Source organism: Ascidiella aspersa, chromosome 4, assembly GCF_963924565.1.
Source record: "Ascidiella aspersa chromosome 4, kaAscAspe10.2, whole genome shotgun sequence".
In the NCBI taxonomy this organism is placed as follows: Eukaryota; Metazoa; Chordata; class Ascidiacea; order Phlebobranchia; family Ascidiidae; genus Ascidiella; species Ascidiella aspersa.
This window is the reverse complement of record NC_139450.1, coordinates 19,493,579-19,514,383: the sequence shown is the minus strand read 5'-3', so window position 1 is coordinate 19,514,383 and position 20,805 is coordinate 19,493,579. Positions and strand designations below refer to the sequence as shown.

Here is a 20,805-nt window from a genome sequence, read left to right as displayed (position 1 = left end):
GAGCTTGAATTTCTAGGACACCGCATTTCAACTGAAGGAATCGCGCCACTTGCCGGAAGAGTTGAAGCTGTTAAGAATTTCCCGCAACCGACATCCAAGAAAGGCCTTCGTGAGTATTTGGGACTCTTAAACTTTTACCATAGGTTCATCCCAGGAGCAGCAACAATTCTCCACCCATTCCACCTTGCCCTGGGTGGGCAAACCAACGATTTCGTATGGAACAACGACTGTACAACTTCTTTTCTAGCATCAAAACACTCACTTGCCAAAGCAACGATGCTGGTACATCCCAAACCTGATGCGGCAACACGAATAACAACAGATGCTTCTGCAGTTGCTGTGGGCGCATCTCTCGAACAATACCTCGATGGCAAGTGGCAACCGATTGCATTATTTTCCAGAAAACTAAAACCCGCCGAAACCAGGTGCAGTGCGTTCGACCGCGAACTTCTCGCAGTATATTTGGCCATTCGGCATTTTAGATACTTTGTAGAAGGACGACAATTTTCAGTGCTCACTGACCAAAAGCCATTAAGTCATGCGTTCGACAGAAACTCCAACGAACTTTCTCCACGCCAGGTTCGTCACTTGTCTTTCATTTCAGAGTTTACAACGGATATTCGACATATTAAGGGCACTCACAATTCTGCCGCAGATGCATTATCTCGCGTTGCTATAAATTCAACGATGTCTCCTGCGATAGATTTTGCCGCTTTGGCTACAGCACAAAAAGGTAATCGTGACATTCGTGCATACCGAACAGCTGTAACGTCACTTAAATTTCAGGACCTTCCGCTCCTTGGATCTAGCGATACTATTTTATGCGACGTTTCCAAAGGTTATCCCAGACCCGTTGTGCCACTAGCATTTAGGCGCATTGTCTTTGATGTACTACACAACCTTTCACATCCAGGTATTCGCGCGTCTCGTAAACTAGTTTCCGATCGTTTCATTTGGCATAGCTTAAACAAAGATGTTGGGCTGTGGGCTCGCACGTGTTTACAATGCCAGCGGGCGAAAATTCACCGCCATACATTGTCACAGCTTGGTTCATTTACGCTTCCCGACAAAAGGTTTGCAGAATTTCATGTGGACATCATCGGACCGCTTCCGATGTCGCAGGGTTACTCTTACATATTTACTTCTATAGATCGTTTCACTAGGTGGCCGGAGGCGATCGGAGTCGTGTGCCAGGGCTTTGCTGTCGTGGGTATCTCGTTTCGGTACACCACAGTCCATAACTTCCGACAGAGGCCGTCAATTCGAGTCTAACCTATGGGCAAACCTAAACTCCCTCTTAGGTTCCCATCGCCAAAGAACCACCGCTTACCACCCGCAATCCAATGGAATAGTGGAAAGACTCCACCGGCAAATGAAAGCAGCACTCAAAGCCCGATTGGACAACAACCACTGGGTGGACCAACTTCCTGCAGTCATGCTCGGCATTCGCACGGCCCCGAAGGAAGACATCGGTTGTTCTGCCGCAGAGCTGGTGTACGGCACGACACTGCGGTTACCAGGGGAGTTTTTCTCACCACCGTCACACGGCACCACTACAACCACAGCGGAGGTAACAACATTACTGTCCAACTTCCGGAAATCAATGGAGAACGTTCGCGCCATTGCGACATCACGACACAGACAATCGCATAGCAGTGTACCGCGTATACTTCAAACGTGTAAATTTGTTTTCGTGCGTCGTGACTGTCATAGATCGCCCTTACAGTGTCCTTACGACGGCCCGTTTAACGTTATAGAAAGAAACAGTAAATTTTTCAAAATTAATGCTAATGGCCGTGTAGATACTGTTTCGATTGACCGACTTAAACCGGCTTACACTGATAATGATTTATTGAACATGGAAAATACTCGCCCCACTTTTACCCAATGTTTACCGCAACGTCCCGATATTCCATGCATACCACCGCAACCCTCTTTTCCCATTCGACCGAGGTTAACTCGACGTGGTCGTGTTATTACTGTGCCTGCTCGTTACCGAACGTGACTAACGCACTGGTGGGGGGTTTTGTAGCGTATCCTTTTATTATATGTGTTACGCGACACGTTTTTCTATCGTGCTCTTTCCGAGCGGTCACTCGCTCGGTCATTCGAAAATACAAGCTGACGTGTGCACTGCTCTGGCTCCTACAATCTTATAAAAATTATTTATACCTTTTTTATAGGTTTGGAATCAAAACAGACAAATCTGGAAATACAATTTATACGAGGGAAGATTCAAACAAGCCTGCATTAAATAAACACTTTTAATCATGTTCTTGATGCCACATACTACAGTTCACACCTAACAAAAAGTCAACAGTTTTGCTTGTTTTATTAAACTTCATAATATGCATTTATTTTTTGTATGATATAAAATGAAACAAAACTATACAGTTGATCTAAACGCTGCGAATTGAATTGATGCTTTGCAAACCTGAAGTACGCAAAACCACAAGTAAAAAACATTCAACTAAATTTCATATTAAAATCAGTACAATATCATTCTAGAGATTTGACTAATATTTGAAGAATGATAAGATTCATTGTAGTTGTGACTTGTTTGTAACACTGGAAACTGACAAACTTCTTTCATTGTCCTGGCGCTGTTCCACAAATATACGGTTTCTTCGTCAAGATGTAAGATTTCAGTTCTGTAGCTAAAATATTGTTTGGAATTCTGCAAGTGCCTGATTTTTCAGCCAAATGCACAAGCTTGCATGATAGTGTCTGCACTAGGGCTTCAGGCTATATTTATTCAACTTTTGTAAAACCACATGGGGTCACTTGTAAGAAAGGTTATAATAAGATAACATTTACAAAATTACACCTATTTCAAAACAGTATAACAGTACAAATGGTTAGTTGTTTTAAAATAAGTGTATAACTCGAATATTTTCCTAAGATGTGAGATATCTTGTATCAAAAGATGTTAAATTAATGTTGAGTACAAAAGAAATATTTGGTGAAAATTTTAAGTTAATGCACAAGCAATACAATGTCGTTTAGAATACTATACAGAAGATATATTTTCGAATTAAATATGACTGTTAAAAAGTGTGAATGAAACAACTTGCAAAGTTTGCAAAAATGCAAAGTTATAGGTTAAAAAACAGCAGTACCACAAAAAACTACAATATTCCCTCATAAAAATGCTTATTTTAGCTTTGTTCGCAACTAGCTGGCCTTAAACATTCTAATTACATTTTATTTATAATTTGAAGTTGACGCAAATGCTTCCTGGTTTTAACTGAAACCCTATTTTAAGTACAAAATTAAAGTTGTAACAGTACATGTTTAACGACTTCTCGCTACCAGTATTTGACGAAATTGCGAATAAAAAGTGAAAATAGATATTAATTAAAGTTCACTTAAAACGAATAATTAGCTTCACAATAGATTTTACAAAAACAAAGCGCGAAAACACGTGATTGAAAACAACGAATAACCATTGTAAAGAAGGCGTTCGCAACTGTTCATCTGACTTACGCAACGCCTCTAGTGGTGGAAACCATCCCATTGTTTCGCGACGTAACTTTGTGACCTGGATAAAGCAGAAAATAATTTGACCTAATGTTGACTCCAACGCAGGATAAGGTATGACGTATACTTACTGCAGCTATTTATTTGGACTAGGCTGCTGGTTTCGGTTTGGTTGGGTCAAATATTGATATATTTATTCAGGTCAATGTTTGAATAAAAACTACATAATATTATTTAAATTATTTTTTATCGTTGTTAGTAGCTGCACTAGGCATGTGCACCATCTTATCCTGCTTTGGATTCAACATTAGGTCAAAAGTACTTTTCGCTTTATCCAGGTTTCATAGAGATCTCTGCTATGTGCACGTGTTTAATAGAAATAAAAACAAATGTGTCCATGTGTGTACTGCAAACAATTTATTGGTTTTTAGAAGACAAATTTATTCAGAAAATTGGGTTATTTAAGACCAGGGGTAGATTCCGTGTGGGCCACGATGTCAAATAACTTTGCAAAATTGTTATGCCTTACTATTTTAGCCCTCCATTAGAAAGTCTCTTCATCAAAAAAGTACACCCATGGCTATTGTCAGAAGTTTAAGCTAACAGTAACAGGTACTTGAAGTTAGCGTTGTTATACTTTTCTCGTAGGATTTTATTCGGCGCTATTCTAGAATCCCAAACAATTTTTAAAGCAACGCACAATATTTGGGTTAGGGCAGGGGTGTCCAACAAGCGGCACGCGTGCCAAATGTGGCACGCGACCTAATAAAAAATGGCACGCAAGCCCTCCCAAAAAAATACTGAAATTGTTATTTAGCCAATTGCCAAAAAAGCTCAATTTGTTATTCAGCCAATTGTCAGAAAATACTAAGTTTGTTATACATCCAATTGCCATTGTTGGGTAACACTAATTTACGGAATGATGAATGGTCGGAACGAACACAGTATTATTATTAAATATAATAACACTTGACGCACCCACACCCGGACGCTAACCCCCACCCTAACTCAAATATTGTGCGTGGGTTTAATAGTAGTTTTAACGGGGTAACACTTAAATTAGTGAGTATTCCGTAAATTAGTATTACCCCTATTGATTGTTCACAATATAAAACAATCGCGGCAATCACAACAACCAACAATTACTTTTGATATAGTAACATTTTACTGTGTGGAGGCTAGCATTCATATAATATTATATTGCTTGGTGTTGGGAAACAAGAAGTCAGCTCGCATTTCTGCTAGACAGTATTTTTTACAAGTTTAAATAAACGTTTCTTATTTTTTTTTGGTAAAAAAAGCGCTTTTAAGATTTAAAAAAATTGGTTCGGTTACGAAACTTTTGCACGGGAAGAAGTTATAAGATAAAAACTGGCACGCCGGCATGTTTGAGTTGGACATGCCTGGGTTAGGGTGTCGTGTTTGGGTGAGCGAGGATGGCTCAAGTATTTTAATTTAATAATATTACTTGACCTACCCAAACGCTAACCCAAATAATAAATATGGTGTGGTAGGATTCTAGACCAGCGGCCAGCGCGCGGTCCAGTGGGAAATCGGTCTAACTTTCCAACCTGGCGCTAGTGCAGATCCGGTCTGCCGGTGTAATTTATCTGGCATCCTGCCTCTTTGACAAATTAGACATGAGTCGTTTTTAAAATTTTTTTATTTATTTTTTTAGAAATAAAAAAGAAATTTAAAAAAAGCTGATATACCAAAAAAAACTTTTTTTTTTTGCTTTGAAACCCATTTTTAAGCTATATATAATTGCTTTCCTACGTACTAGACACTGGTATGCTGTGTAGTAAAGTTAAAAGCACAAATTATTTTAACTATGTAAAATTGAGTTAAAAATGTGTAGGCAGTTTTCTGTCCATTGTGTATGTATATATCAGACCACATGCCTAAGTTAAACTTAAGCAGTTTTTGTATAAATATTATTTATTAATTTGTTGTTAACTTTTATTTTGTCTGCATACATTTTGTGTATCTTATTTAAAATCTACATACTTTTTGTCAATTTTAATTGTTTCAAATTTTGTAGAAGTGTTTCAATCATAACACAGCACATACATTTTTCTACTTTGGTCAGCTTTTTACCTAAATTTGGAATACTACCATTTAATTATGAAAAGACCAAGTGAGTTTTATTTTTAATTCCATTTTTGCTTTAAACCATAGATAAAACCTGTGCTGCGTTTATTCAAACTTATTTTTATGTGCACTAGCAAAGTGGTTCTCAACCTTTCACCTTGTTTGCTCCTGGACCAATCGAAAATGCTGGACATTATTTCTTATAACGCATTTCCCTATTCGTTAATGGCTGATCGACAAATGCGCATTTGACACATAAGTGAATAGACTAGTTTATTCCATATATACATAGAAAATTTTTTTTAATGAAACAGGAGTTAATGTGCTCAGATAAAAAAATAAGGACAGTACACAATTCACAACACTAAACCAAGGTTTTCCTTTTTCTCACTAACAACTTTGAGTAGGTGCAGTTGGTAGCTGTTTTTTGACTGAGCTTATATCCTGGTTTGTGTAGCAACAGCTTCTCTAACTCGACGAGTTTCTCCAAAAAGTGGTCAAACTGTGATGTTGTATGCATTTGAGTTTATCATTTTAAGAAATGATAGTTACCATAAAAATTCTTACCAATTCTTTTTCGCGCAACCACAACTTACATTAAGCGATCATAATATTAAGTCACTGTTTCAATAAATCTCTGTTTTGTATTTTAACCTGAAAATTGTGAAAATTAATAAATTTCAATTTTTTTAACTTTCACTTGTTTTTTTATAGAGTTACGCAAATCAAGCAAGCGGATGTCATGTAGCAAGAAATACAGAATTGAGAAAAATGTAAGATCTTATTTTAGTTAATCAATAAACAAACATTAGACATCTTTTACAAGGTTAGGATTTTGCACTTGCCTGCCATGTAAGTGTAGTAGGATTGTTCATATTTAAAAAAATTTCCCTTTTTTAGCTAATTGAACTTTTTTCCCATGGTCCCTTAAAATTAGGATTGAGAAAAAAATTATGGGGTCATGATTTCGTATCGCTCAACGCTTAAAGTTAACTCATCAAAATATGGGAATTCCCAAAAATATGTAAAACTTGCTAAATTGGCTCAATTGCAACGAAACGATGGCAAATTGTATTGTAAAATGTTATATGTATATATTATATTAACAACATATTCGCACATACAACACAAAGTTCAAGCATTGCAAAGTTGAGATACAATCGCCGATGTTCTTCTACAACTTGCAGGAGGCTGCTAGCGCGCTGCTATGCATCATCAGTGATGTATTCTGAGTAATTAGTATTTACCTAGACCATTCATTCGAAAAACATGCACCAGAGGTTATGTGCTGCGCTATGCCGTATAGTGGGTCGTTTCAATTTTCCAAGGGCGTCCGCAATGGTTTCCACTTATACCCAGGGCTGGGAAGCTGGAGCTAAGCATTTTCTATGGAGCCAGAGCCGGAGCCATTGTTATTATTTTTGTGGAGCTGGAGCCGGAGCCCTGTTTATTATTTTTGTGGAGCTGGAGCCATTTTTCAATTTGTGGTGCTAAAGCTAAGAAATTATATTTTGTTCCATCTCCAACGTTAGTTAGCCAAAAGCAATTTTTAAAACTTGCCATTGAATAAGTGACTGGTGGCACCGGAGCTGGAGCCGGAGTCATTGGGTGTGTGTTTGATGGTTCCGGAGCTGGAGCCTGAGCCAAAGGATATGAGTTTTACTACTCCGGAGCTGGATCCGTAGCCAAAGGATTGAGTTTTACGACTCTGGAGCTGAAGCCGGAGCCATTGAATAATTGCCTGATGGCTCCGGAGCTGGAGCCGGAGCTAATGCTATTTTACGGTGGCTCGTTTTTTTAGCTTCTGATAAGGTTAAATCTGTAAATCTGATAAGTTAAAATGAGCAAGCGTAAAAACGTTTTTCGTGACGATTATGAGAGGGAATTCAAACGTATCAAACAAAGCTTGAAGGGAGAGTGTTTTGCACACTGTAATATCTGCAAATGCGACAATAATCTGGAGGCCATAGGAAAGAACGCTTTTTCACATTGATACCCAAAACACAAGAAGTGTGTCCAGTCGATGAATAATTTTTTCACAAGTCAATCAGCGCCAACGATAGGGTTGTAAAGGGGTGGAAAGTTTCCGGGAATTTTGGAAACTTTCCTGGAAACTTTCCGGGAATTTTAAGGGACCCGGGAATAATGGGAATATTGGGAATTTTTAAATTTGGCATTTATTATGTTTAAAACCTTTGTTTAATATTTCATCAACCAAAAAAAAATATTAAAAACCTCTTGAGCATTTCTAGACGAGCAGGTGGAGATGCTAAACGGCAGCAACTAGTACAACGACTTAGTAACTTACAAAACAACAAATGTTAAAGATTTTGCTACCGTAAGCTGGGGATATTTTGGCCCAGACCGGTCGGTGTTGTTTTTGTTTGTAAAAAAACAGGTTGGTGATGATTAGGGCCATTTTTATTTTGACTTAAAAAAATTTTTTTCAACTTTATTTTGACTTAACAAAATTGCTGATTGGTAGAGGCTACAGTTCTTCCTTGAATTGATGCCAGTTATCCAAACATAATATTTTGTCGATTTCAGACCCAAACGTAATATTTTGTCGAAAAAGTCGTCGTTTTATGGATTATAAGAGTGCGTCGGGTTTTTGGCGATAGATTTAGCTTGCTTAGGCATTTTTGTATTACAGAATATCAGTAGGCTATTCGTAAAATCCAAACTGTTGATCTTCGAAAAGACCACGTTTATGAATAGGAAATGTTTTGTAAGAATCATATAAATATGTAACAATAAATAAAAAAATGGACAATTTGTGATAAAAGTTAGTGCTGTTCCAAGTGGGCATTGTGACATATTTCTTGCTTTTATGGGTTAATATGGTTTAATTGTGTCACAGTTCCTGATTTACAATGCCTTCACAAAATTTTTTACAAAAATTACTCTCAAGAAACACAAAATCTTTTTTAAAAGCCATAATGTGACAAATTTTGACTTTATTTTGACCTATAAACTTATTGTAAACAGTCCAAGGTGTTGAAAACAACTTTATTCTTTGATTCGCGGACAGATGAGGTCCTTAAAAAATTTTGCGGGCCCTAGTGATGATTCATTTTTGGAGTTAATATATAAACTAAACCATGTGTTTGTAGGTTCTTAAGTATTGTAGTTATACATAGTACTTTTAATCAGTATAAGGCAATTATTTTCCTGTTTCAATATCAAACTAAGATTGTTTTAAAAGTTTCCTAAAATTCCCCAAAATTCCTGTTAATTCCCAAGCAAAGTTTCGTCTCTGAAAATTCCCTGGAATTTTGCAACCCTAGCCAACGACCACAGACTACAGGGCAGCTTCTGCTGAGGGTACCTGGGCATTTCATACCGTCAAACACCAGCAATCATTCCTCAACAACGATTGCACATCGCAATTGCTCAAAGCAATATTTCCCGATTCCAACATCGCAAAAAAGTTTGCTTCCGCCAGGACCAAGACTACAAGCATCGTTACTGGAGTGCTTGCTCCATTTGCTCAAAAAATGATTTTGTCTGAACTTGGTGTACAGCCCTTCTCCATCTCGGTTGACGCCTCTAATCAAAACAAAGTGAAACTATTTCCTCTAGTCATCAGATTCTTCAACGCCAAAGTTAGAGTACGAGTGCGTCTTCTTGACCTTCGATCGATGCCAGACGAGACCTCGGCACAGATCACAAATTTTATTCTCTGCTCTATCCAAGAGAATGGCCTAGACATGAAACAGCTGTCATCCTTTTGTGCCGATAATGCGCCAGTGAATTTTGAAGGATCACAGCATAGTGGAAAAAACAACGCCTTCGCTCATCTTAAATGAGCCAACATCGCATGCCCTGCTCATATTTTGCATAACGCAGCAGAGAAGGAAGCAGAGAAACTTGACAGTGAAATAATCGTACTGAAGATTGGTAGCCACTTCAATAGGGCGATGAGGCTCCAGTATTTCTGTGAGGAACTTGATAGCAACTACTCGACTCTACCAACTCACACACTGACTCGATGGACCACACTTGATGCTATACTTGAGCGAATGGTTGATCTCTGGGAAGCACTCAAAGCGCATTTTCTTTCGCTGAAATATCCACCAAGAATATTGGAGGATTTCTTTCAATCAGAAGAGTCACTGATCATCATATCATTCCTCCACAGCGCTCTCTTGCTTTTCAATAAACCACTGTTACTTTTGCAAAAGTCAACTGGATTGTTTCCCGAACTGGCAGAGATTATTGAATCTTTCAAGATCAAAATATTACTACGCCAGAGTTCAGGGTTTTTCGGAGCAACAACAGGCGAGCTACTAAAAACAGTCGAGGAAGAGCGTGCTAAGGTTCTTAAAGCGAGCTTCTGGGAATTCTACATCATTACCTTGGAATATGTCAACAAGTGGTATCGATTTGATAAGCATCCAATGCTCATCAACTGGACCCTGCTGAAAGATCAAGCAGTCAAGTATGAGGAAGTCAAGGCTTTGGCGAAGCAAGTTCATCCACTAATGGCAATGAACGCTCTGCTCAAGAAGATTCCAGATGATGTGTTCCGCAAGGATGACCCTGAGGGCAAGTGGATGAATTTATTTACCGGAAACAACTCTTTTCCGCTGCTCTACAAGCTGGTTAGCATCATTTTCTCCCTTCCGGTCAGCAATGCGTTTCTGGAAAGAGTGTTCTCTCTTGTTTCGGCCCAGTGGACCAAGTAATGGAACAGACTGAGTGAAATCACTGTCAAATCCCAGCTACAAGTAAAAGTAAACCTAGACCTGAGCTGTCGTGAAATCCAGGAAGCAATTGCTAATAACAAGGACTTGCTGGAGCAGATTGTTTCTGGCAAAAAGTATGGAGTGTAATATGACATGGCTCGTATAAATACAATGTATGTCAAAAAACATTTTTTAAATGCTAATCTGATTTTTTGGTTGTACAAATACAAAGGGCTTCTTGGTGTAAAATGCAGTGTACACTAGCGAAGGTAATTCTTTCGGTTTAAAGACTGTTGAGTTTGTTTTTTACAAGTCCAACTACATCCACATTGCTAGAATGCATTGCCGGTGCACCGTCTGTGGCCAAACATACAAGCCATGTTTCTCGAAGCACTTTTTCCATTTGTAATACCCTTCAATGGTATTAATTCCAGAAACTCTTCTGTCAGATTTAGAATGCAGTCTACACCCCTGATATACACAGTACATTGTGCGGTGTCTAACACATCTGTGCTCTCATCCAGGGCAATCGAAAATGCTTTGAGTTCCTTTGTGGTTGCAACTAATTGTTTCTCCACATTTGCATTGAAATCTGTGAACCCACTTGCAACTGTATTTGGGGATAAGCTTATGCCTTTAAACAGTTTTTTTTTTATCTGGACATAAAATGTCACAAGGTATTTTTTTATGAACAAACCCTCGTTAACGGGCTAACAAAACTCGCTTTTACAGTATCTTCGTTGGACTTATAAATATTTGAGAGAAACTTCTTTGAACAAGGAAACTTCTTTGTTTGCAAAATGCTGATTTCAGTTAAACATCATATTTATCGTGGTGCATTGTTTCAAAGTGCCGACGCATGTTATACTCCTTCATAACAGCTATCTTTTGCTGTTAAAATAAGGCAATTACTAGTATCTCTGACCATGCTTACAAAATATAACTCCTCCCACTTATCTTGAAAAATCTCCTTTCATCTGTGATTTTTATTTTTTTCGAAGCAGAAGACATGTGTAATTTAGCTTTTTAAACTATAGCAATTTATTCAATACTAGGCTAGCCTACACCTCGACAATCAATTTGAACATTATGACCAATTCCATTAACACCTGACTGGTGCAATTTCTAACGTTATTGTTACAACTGTTCAGAAGTGAATAGGCTAGGGGTCGGGAACCTATGGCTCTTTTTGTGACGCCATATGGCTCTTTTAATGAAAGAATCTTGTTTGCAGATAAGTCTATGCTATCATTTCTTATCATGATTTAGCATGACAAAATTATTGCGTAAATGGTTAACAATTTGGGCCAATACAAAAACAAATTAACAGTTGCATTATTTATGGCCAATACTACTAGACTTTGAAAGTTAGGTAATTAATTGCAGCTATTTGGGATCTAAGTAAACCCTCTGAAATGAAAGCTGGTGAAAAACAATTGGCAGAGGGTGTACCTGCATTTTTGGGGACTGGCGTTTTATCCTGGAAAGTACTGAATGGTAAAGTCTGGCTTCCGAGCTATATAATTCATATGTTTTCTCTATTTTCTGGCATTGTGAATTCTATTTGGATAAGTCCTTGTCATGCTAAGAGGCGCTCCTGTATTTATGTCAATTTGTTTAATAAACGATCGGATTTACTCGCGCTATGTGTGTTGTTCTGGATGTCGTGTGTGGTCAGGCCAGTTTCAAAACATACCAGCTAATTAAAGAGTATTCAGTTATATCCAGATGAGGTAGGTAATTGTGTATTTTACAATTTAAACGCTTAATGGAGATTTTTAGAATAAATGGAGACACAATAATTACTGTGGTTTTAAAGCTATTCCGTTAGGACAAACTCGCAGAGTATTTGTGTCATGATACTTTGGGTCTAGTAATTTTGACCACTCTTTTTTTTTTATAGACCCCGAATCTAGACCATTTGAAAAGGAGAATTGGCAAAAATCCAGAATTAGCAGTCACTTTATTAAATATGCCAGCGTCAGCCAATTTTTATGTACATTTCCAGTTTTTTTTTTCCCATACAACTTTGATTTGAAATAAATCTTGTCTTGAGCATTTCCCGCATTTCATCTTCCAATACATCCTTAATAAGATTATTAACTCTGCGAGGACTTACTGTTTTGCATCCAGTTTGAGCTTCACTTTATATTGCTCACCAAATTGACCCAATAATAAGAATAAACCGCATGCTTTTGCGTTGCAAAAAAATTGACTGGCAAAATTTTTGATATTGGATACCCACCCCAGCCAGCCTGTTCCAAACTACACTAAAAAAGAACCATAAGAGCTACTTAACCACTATTTCCAAAAAATACTACAAACATTGACATTTTTTAATACCATGGAAAGACCACATATCTATTTCATTGTCTGTGTACACTGTACAGTTCATTCAAACTTTCAGCAATGTTTGCTTCTGAGAAGAATTTTTTATGTTTTGCAAACTTATGTCAAAGTAAAGAAACTTTAATGACAACAAATTGAAACAATACAATATGCTACACTTTTCTCTTAGAATATGCTACACTTTTCTCTTTTTAAGCGAACATTATGATTTATGTGAAGTTGTCCACTTGCAGAGCCTTCAAATAAACCTAATATGTTCTGTTAAGAATTCTAATATTTTTCATTGATAACAAAAGAACCTTCTTGAACACAAAAAATGAGGGTTCACTTAGTCAAATTTTCGTTTTTAGGTCAATAACTTATCATTCAAAAAAAAAACAATAAACATAGCGTAACTTGCATTCAACATTATAATTACGTAAATTTAAAAAAAATTCTATGTTCACCATGTATAAATAAATTTAATTTCTGTTATTATGTTAACCAGGTCAAGCTCCTTGGCTCTGGTCGAAATAGTTTTCATTGGTGCAAAAGGTATACTTAATGATATGTCATGCTTCAGGTAAAGGCACACAACAAAAAGCTGAAAAAGAATCTGAAAAAGCACACTGCTATGGGAAAAGTACAACAAAAGCAAAAAGATCCTGGTGTTCCGAATTCAGCCCCATTTAAAGAAAGTATTCTTAGGGAGGCCGAATTAAGAAAACACCGGGTAACTCATAAACTAATTTGATTTGATTTTATATAAAAGTTTTTCCTATATTACAGGCAGTTATTAACACAAACAATAAATTAGGGTACTAAGGTTTTTTGACTCGACTGTTTGACATTGTGAGTTTGTGATTTGCTCCATGTTGTTATCCCACCGACTTGCAAACTCGATTTATTGATCTTTGACAGCTTACGACTTACGACCTATCATAACATAATTTGAAAACGCTACTCGCTTAGAGAAATTAAAAAAATTAAATTGCCCTTTTAAGCAGTATTATATAAAGTTCTTTAAAGGATTTTTCTAATTAACCCAGACTTATTGTACATCATATATATTTAAAGTCACTATGCACTCAATAATTTAGGAAACATGGAACGATTTGCTTATTATTTTTATATTTTTCGAGGAGAGATATATTACAGTAGAAATAAACCAAAAACACTTAATATTATTTGGTTTAGGAGACCAATTAAGGTGGATTAAAGGTTACGTGCAAAAGTATAACTGAAATGAAAATGCAATTAATTAAAAACAGGACCGAATTTATGAAGAGTCCATTGTTTAGTGTTGCATTGTACTCACTATATTGGCATAATATTGTTTTGGGCAACAACCTGGACATGTATTACAGTTTACACAACTGCTTCAAATAGCAATTGTTTTAAGAATGTTAAACATTTAGGAGATATATTTTTTATTACAATATACATATGTTAGCAAAGTTGTTTTGCGATTTATTTCTGTTCTGTGGCTGTAGTCCCTACATTACCCCCACGCCATTTTGTTTGTTTTTGTCAGGGTTTTACTCACTTTCCTAAGCGGCAATGTTTTTAATAATTAGGAAAACACGTGTTTGGAGTGTAATTGACAACACAACTTATTTTTCCTCAACCGCAGCTTGTATTTTAGCTGACTAGGCACACTGCTCGGCGCCGATATAGCGCTAATCATGGCATAATAGCTAACCGGGGAAAACGATCTTCGTTTAGTATTGCAGATGGCAAGAGACGTGCTTGCAATTTAGGGTGGCCTGTACATGGAACTTAGAAAACTTTGCTGCAGATAGTCTAAACATGATTCTACCAAAATCAATCATATACTTCACCGTCTTGGTTTAGTTTTACGCCTAAAGTTAACGATTGCACACTAAGCGCTTTCGACCCACGTGTTCGCTTTGTGTTGTAAAAGTTTGCTTTTGCTGGACGTTAATTGGTTGTGTCTGATTATTTTTTATGACGTCATTACAAATCACTATTTTATGACGTCATAGTCTTCACTAGTTTATGGCGTCATTACGATCGATAAATAGGGTAATTCCCTAAGGAAAAAATTCGGGACCCCCCTTTTTGGTTTTCTGGATTCGCCCTTGTGTGTAACACGATAGTATTGAGGCCAATGACGTAATTAAGCCAAATATGAGGTATTATTACACTGATCAACAGCAAATTTTAAACGGATATGTAATAGATTGATTCCTAATTTTTTTTTTGGCGCTGATTCTGAAAATGCCCTTCTTTTTTTTCTAGTACATTAGGTTTTTGAAATATTCGCATTTTATTTTTTTCGATGTTTTGCTGTATTATTAGTGTAGGCACATTGCGCACTGCCACCTTATCCAACTGTAATGTGACTCACGCACCATTCTATCTGTTTATTTACTGGTATTTCTAAAAAACAGTATAGGAAAGATCTTTTATTAACATTTTTTGTAATTAAGTAGTTAATTTCCAGATATAAAATAACTTCCTGAGCTGAGTATAAATATTGTTTAAACAAGTTCTCATAGCACTACAGCAGAACAAAAACAAAATAAATGGTCGGTAATGCCAGATTTTAATCAGTAATGTTGTTACTTATCCTTTTTAAATTTGTGTGACCAAAGACAAGCAATATATCACTTCAGATATAAGTTTAACATTTGTACTCAAGCATTTAGCAAGAAGATCTGTACCACACAACACCCCAATGCGAGTTTCACTCCCTTCTCATGGAAGTCTTGAATTGTCCCTGATAAAGTGAACAAAACATAAGTTCAAAACCAATAATGTTTTCCAGACAGATTTAAACAGCCTTACTATAGATGCATGTTTTTCAAAATAAAAGTCATAACTGCTTGTATTAGGATTAAAACACAACTTGCTTGAGATGGATGTAGTAATAAGACAACGGAAATGAAAGTTAGACAACCGACAGTAGATGGTCCTTTTTGGTACAACAGCCGTGCTGCCAACTGCATCACTAAGAGTCTATAAGCCTAGAAGGATCTGTAAGTGGCTAATATCACAAACGTTACACCCCGTAGTAAATCTTTTTGCTATAGGAATAGAAAAATGGGGTTCTATGTTTAGCATTCCTCTACAAAACGTTTTCACTACTAAGCTAAGCAAAACGATAGGAATCTTAATGGAACAAAATATTATTATAATTCTTCCAAAGGATGTACAATGTTAAAAGGTGGAATTACGCGCTTGGCTGGCATTTAGTGACTGTGTGCTAACTTTTTAGAAAATGTAAATAGCATTATTTTCCGGTCGGTTAGATGATCTGCTTAGCTTAGCATTTAGATGGGTTATGCATGCCACTCCAAATGCATTTTTTGCACACTTAGTTGAACTTATTTCCAGAAAACCTGGCTTCAGTTAGTGACAAACAAAAACAACATTTTAAGCTATAAAACCCGTCAGCAAAGATTTTATAAAGGGGAAAATTAAAAATTCTATCATAGAAGTACAACTGTGGTGAATCGAGTTATCTGTATAAAGCGAATATCTTAAAAATGTGATGTGCTAGAGAAAAACTAAAGGTATATTTGGAATCAGCGTGAAAAATACATCTAAGATGAAATACTCACATACTCGTTTATATAAAAAAGTGAAAATTTGTTGACCAGTGTTATCGATGGAATAAAACCTAAAATAGTCTTAATCAGACTTAATCAGACTTAATCTTATAGTCTTAAGTCTAAAATTCCTTGAAATTAAAACTTTATGGCCCAAACAATGTTGTAAAAAAATACATAAAAAATGCCGGTAGGTGTTTTTGGGCGAAGGGTGGACCATGTGCCAATCTGATACCAATTTAATATATAGGATTTTTTAGACAGAATTTTTCTGCAATTCAGCTCAACAATTTCTACCACAAAAGATGAATTTGTCAAAAAAAATTTAAGTTAATGACTAGACGTAACTAAAAGCATATTGTTGCTTAATAACCTAAAAACACACCTTTAAACATTTTCATTTAATCTATTTTTGTTCTTTGAGTATAGTATATCTTCATTGGAATAAATGCCCAGTAATGGGCGTCCCTCACCAGAAGTTGGTCTTGATTGAGGTTTGAATTTGGTTGTGGTTTAAATTAGCAAGGGGACTTAGGGGTGGTTTTGGGGTTAGGCGAAGATTCTGCATTTGGAGTTAAAATTCTTGTTGAAAAATAAAGGTCACTCTACCAACTGAAAAATGTGAAATATGAGGAAATGCCCATTATGGTCTAATATTCTGTTTCATTTGACAAGTCACATTTTTTATGATATGACTGAAACTTTGGTAATAAATAACCTGAATTACATAAAACTGCTATTTGATTTTCTAGACAGGTATTTTGCTGCTAAGGAGTCAAATTGTAAAAAATAAGAGCTAAATAGGATCTTGCCACTTAAACTATTTTTTGGTTGTATACTGTATGGGTTTGCCAATTTTTTTTGTACTTGCATATCTCGGATAAAACTAAGTTTGGCACTTTTTAGTCGTATGTAGCTTAAATAAAACTAATTTGGCCACTTTTTTGTCCCTTACGTATTTAGGATAAAAGTATTTAGGGCATTTTTTTGTCCGTAAGTAGCTCCAATAAAACTAATTTGGGCACTTTTTTTTTGTACTTTGCTCAAATAAAACTAATGTGGGCACTTCTCTGTCTGAACGTAGCTCCAATAAAACTAATTTGGGCACTTTTTTGTCCATATGTAGATCCAATAAAACTAATTTGGACACTTTGTTGTTCGTACTTCGCTCCATTAAAGCTAATTCGGGCACTTTTGGTTATACGTAGCTCTTGGCCAGAATTAACACGCTCTTCGTTGGTACAACATTGTGTCCAAAATTTTGTGCAAATAATGCGCTTAGCGGAACACTACTGCATATTTTCATAGACAAATTTCGCCAAGATAAACAGACTTTTAATGGGGTTTGTCAATTGATAGTTTACCCCAGCAAAATTTATTGTCACTGTTGCATATAAAGTAAGATTTCTCTAACATCTTGCTAAATAATTAGAGAATAATTCAGATGCATTGAAATAGCTTATTATTTCTAAGTTAAAGCTGATATCTTAAATATAAAAGGTTTTTAATGGCTGTTAAAAAGATACTGAAATGCTAGAATAGATACATAAACATCTCTAATACTAAAACAAAATAAAGAAACAACATTAAATTTTGTAAGGTAGATTACACATTCTGCACTAAATTTGATTTTTGAAAAAATCATTCTGGTATTAACAAAAGCAAAGTACACACGAGTTTTCCGTAGTTTCTAAATTAATGATTTTTTATGGTTTTGATCAGACATATAAAGTTTTGTTTTGTACAAAAGGCTGAAGCAGTTAAACAAAGACAAAAAGAAGAACGACAGAAGCAGATTAATCGGAAAAGAAGTATTGAGGCTTTGCAAAAAGATGCTTTACAGCGGCAAGATGTTTTTGAACATAAGGTATGAATATGTTGAAGCATTAGGGATGTTCAAAGTAGAATATTGAATCCTTGGATTCCAAATCCAATTCTGCCGTTTGTTCTGGGTAATTGGAACCGATATAATTTAATGTTTTACCGCCGATTGTTGTGCCTAATTGTACAAACGCGAGTGGCAAGTTTAGATAAGGTTTGTCGCTATGGCGACAGGTTTATATTGCCTGATTTAAATGTAACCTGGTAGTGCATTGTCAGCGTTTTTCCGGGATTACTTCGCATCTCGCGATAACAGTCGTCTAATAATTAAGTGTCAATCAAGCGTTATTGGGCGAGGACTAACGTGTAATGTCAATTGCGGAGTTCGCAATATCCCTAAATGCGTTAAGTTGCAAAAGTAACATTACATTGTAAAACGTGCTGGCCGTCGACAAAAGGCGCTATAGTGTTACTTAAGGTCAACTTTAGGCCAATATTCAGCGAGGTTATGCAGTTATGCACAGCGTAACTGTCAAGTATTCGTTATGTCAATAGTAACTTTGTATTCTTTGCAGTACATTATTTGACTGCTTAACAGATCATGTTAGTCAAAAAAGAAGCAAATAAGACCCAACAATGCTTTAAATAACAGGACCGAATTGCTAGTTCTATGTGCAGTGTTGCATTGTACTTACTATTGGCAAAAATATAAGTTTTATCAACAACTTGTACAGTTAACATATTACAGTTTACACAACTGCTTCAAATGACAGTTGTTAAGAATGTTAAACATATGGGAGATTTTTTTTATTATAATGTACACATGTTAGCAAATTGTTTGGGCGATTTAATGCTATGATTGTGGGCCCTGTAGTGTAGATTAAGATTGATCTCTTTCCCAAACAAATTCGAGGTTAAATAATTTGATAAAAATATACTAGGATTCGCTATTCTGGATTTGTTATTCTAGATTCGAAACCTATTATTCTAGAATACCTTGGGATTCTACTTTGAACATCCCTATGAAGCATGTAAAAATTATAATGAAAGCTTTGCTAACTCTTGTGAAACCACATGCAGTCAAAACCTTCTATACTATATATACTACTTATTACAGATTATTTTACCAGTTTGGAAGAGCCAAAATTATCTAACCGTTTAAATTTTACACCTTTATCTTAGTTTATTATGACAACTAAGTTAAGAAAGTGGTTAACAAACTTTTTTAAGTGCGACCAAAGTCTGACTTTTGTGACCATTTGTCACACTTGTCACAGCCAGGGATCGACTAGGATTTTTATTTGAAGGGGGGTGGGGGGACATAAAACAGTGTTAGTTATGCTGTCACAAGTTAGATTATAGTGTACTGTTATCAGTTGAATAATTTAATAAAAGTAAGTGAGATTTGATTATGGAGTTATGGACACAAAAAAATGCTAAAACATATGTGGCACATTTAAGCTGCAAAGATTTTGTAAGCTTAGACAAAACATTAATTGTAAAATATTGGCATAGAGTATGTTAATTTTTTAATTTCAATAAAGTTAGTAAAAAATATAGTTTGGGGGGACATGGCCTAGTGCTGTGGTCTCCAACGTTTTTAATAAACGACCCCAATTTAAATAAAATGGAATGAGAATTTACATTGCGACCCCATTTTTTTCAGATATGAATAAAAATATTTAAATAATACTGAAACAAAGTAACACAAGTGAATATGCATAAATTATACACAATTCAAGAAAACTGTGGCTACACATGTGCAACAAAATGATTGCCTTTAGGACATTTTAGTTAACACATGGATTTGAATTTATCACACAAACGAACTCAAAAATAAACATTTTTCAACAATAAATTACATTCAGTTGGACCTTTGCACCTGTATAGTGTCCAGGTTTTTTTTTTAAGGTTTGGTTTGGGTGACAGTAAGTAGTTCTAAGAGACCGCAAATGTTTCATTTAAATACCAAAAGATAGCCATATTTGCTTAAACGAATTATTTATTAGGCTACTGGCAGTGCACATCACAGAACAAATTTTTCAGGTTCTATCTCATGCAACAAAACAGATTCGCAATCCCGTTCCCATCCGCCAGCTTCCATTTTTTCGTTGTTTGCAGATTCCAACGCCTTCAATGCTGTCACTGTTTGTCGGTCTTTTGTTTTTTGCCACTTCTCAGCTATCTTTCGTGCATCCTCGTCAGTGAGGTGCTCCAGACCGTTCATCGAATGTTGATTAGAGCATTCAGGGTGATCTCTAGTAGCCTATTTCGTTGCTTGGTTTTAACACGACATAGAGTCGAAAATCCTCGCTCTGGCCAGGCGGTTGCTAGAGGAATTGACAATGCAATGCAGCAAAGTCGATGCAGCTCTGGAAACATTTGCTGGAATACGTTGTCTCGAGCAATTTTGCTGCAGACATCACCGGGATCTTGGCAGAACTCAAATTCTGGCATTGTTATTCTATCTTTCAACATTTGATAGTCATTTAGTACTTTCAAGATTTGTTCAGCAGGAACAATGTCAAATCTTCTGATAAGCAGCAAGAGATCATCATTCCCATAAAGCTGGCGCTGAGGGGTATCAAGAGGAATCTCATTAGCATCAAAGATTTGAAAAGCAGAGAGTACCTCAGGCTCAGGGAAACGTTCTTCGAGATTACAGAGCAGTGCCTCACAGTATGTTTCTGTGGTGAATCGCAGCAGTTTAAAATCATCTTCAAGAAGTGTATTTTGAGTTCTTGGTAAAATTTTTGAAATCTTCTCCCAGTCAAGTTTTAGGCTGTTTAAAACGTGATTTGAATTGGCAATGCTCCTAATCT

The 20,805-nt window shown here is 36.2% G+C and overlaps 1 protein-coding gene across 3 annotated transcripts in view; it reads left to right on the top strand.

The window, feature by feature from the left end:
- Positions 1-3,852: 3,852 nt before the first annotated feature.
- LOC146148579 (guanine nucleotide-binding protein-like 3 homolog) overlaps positions 3,853-20,805 on the top strand; it is a 29,372-nt gene continuing 12,419 nt past the window's right edge. The window contains exons 1-5 of one of the 3 annotated variants that reach the window (XM_083387110.1): positions 3,853-4,092; positions 5,525-5,617; positions 6,286-6,344; positions 13,171-13,320; positions 17,913-18,029. In XM_083387110.1, the coding sequence (XP_083243236.1) occupies positions 5,605-5,617; positions 6,286-6,344; positions 13,171-13,320; positions 17,913-18,029 (339 nt within the window). In that variant the 5' untranslated portion in view covers positions 3,853-4,092; positions 5,525-5,604. Of the gene's footprint in view, positions 4,093-5,521; positions 5,618-6,285; positions 6,345-13,170; positions 13,321-17,912; positions 18,030-20,805 lie in introns of all 3 variants that reach the window. The other 2 variants (XM_083387109.1, XM_083387111.1) reach the window with 2 other exon arrangements.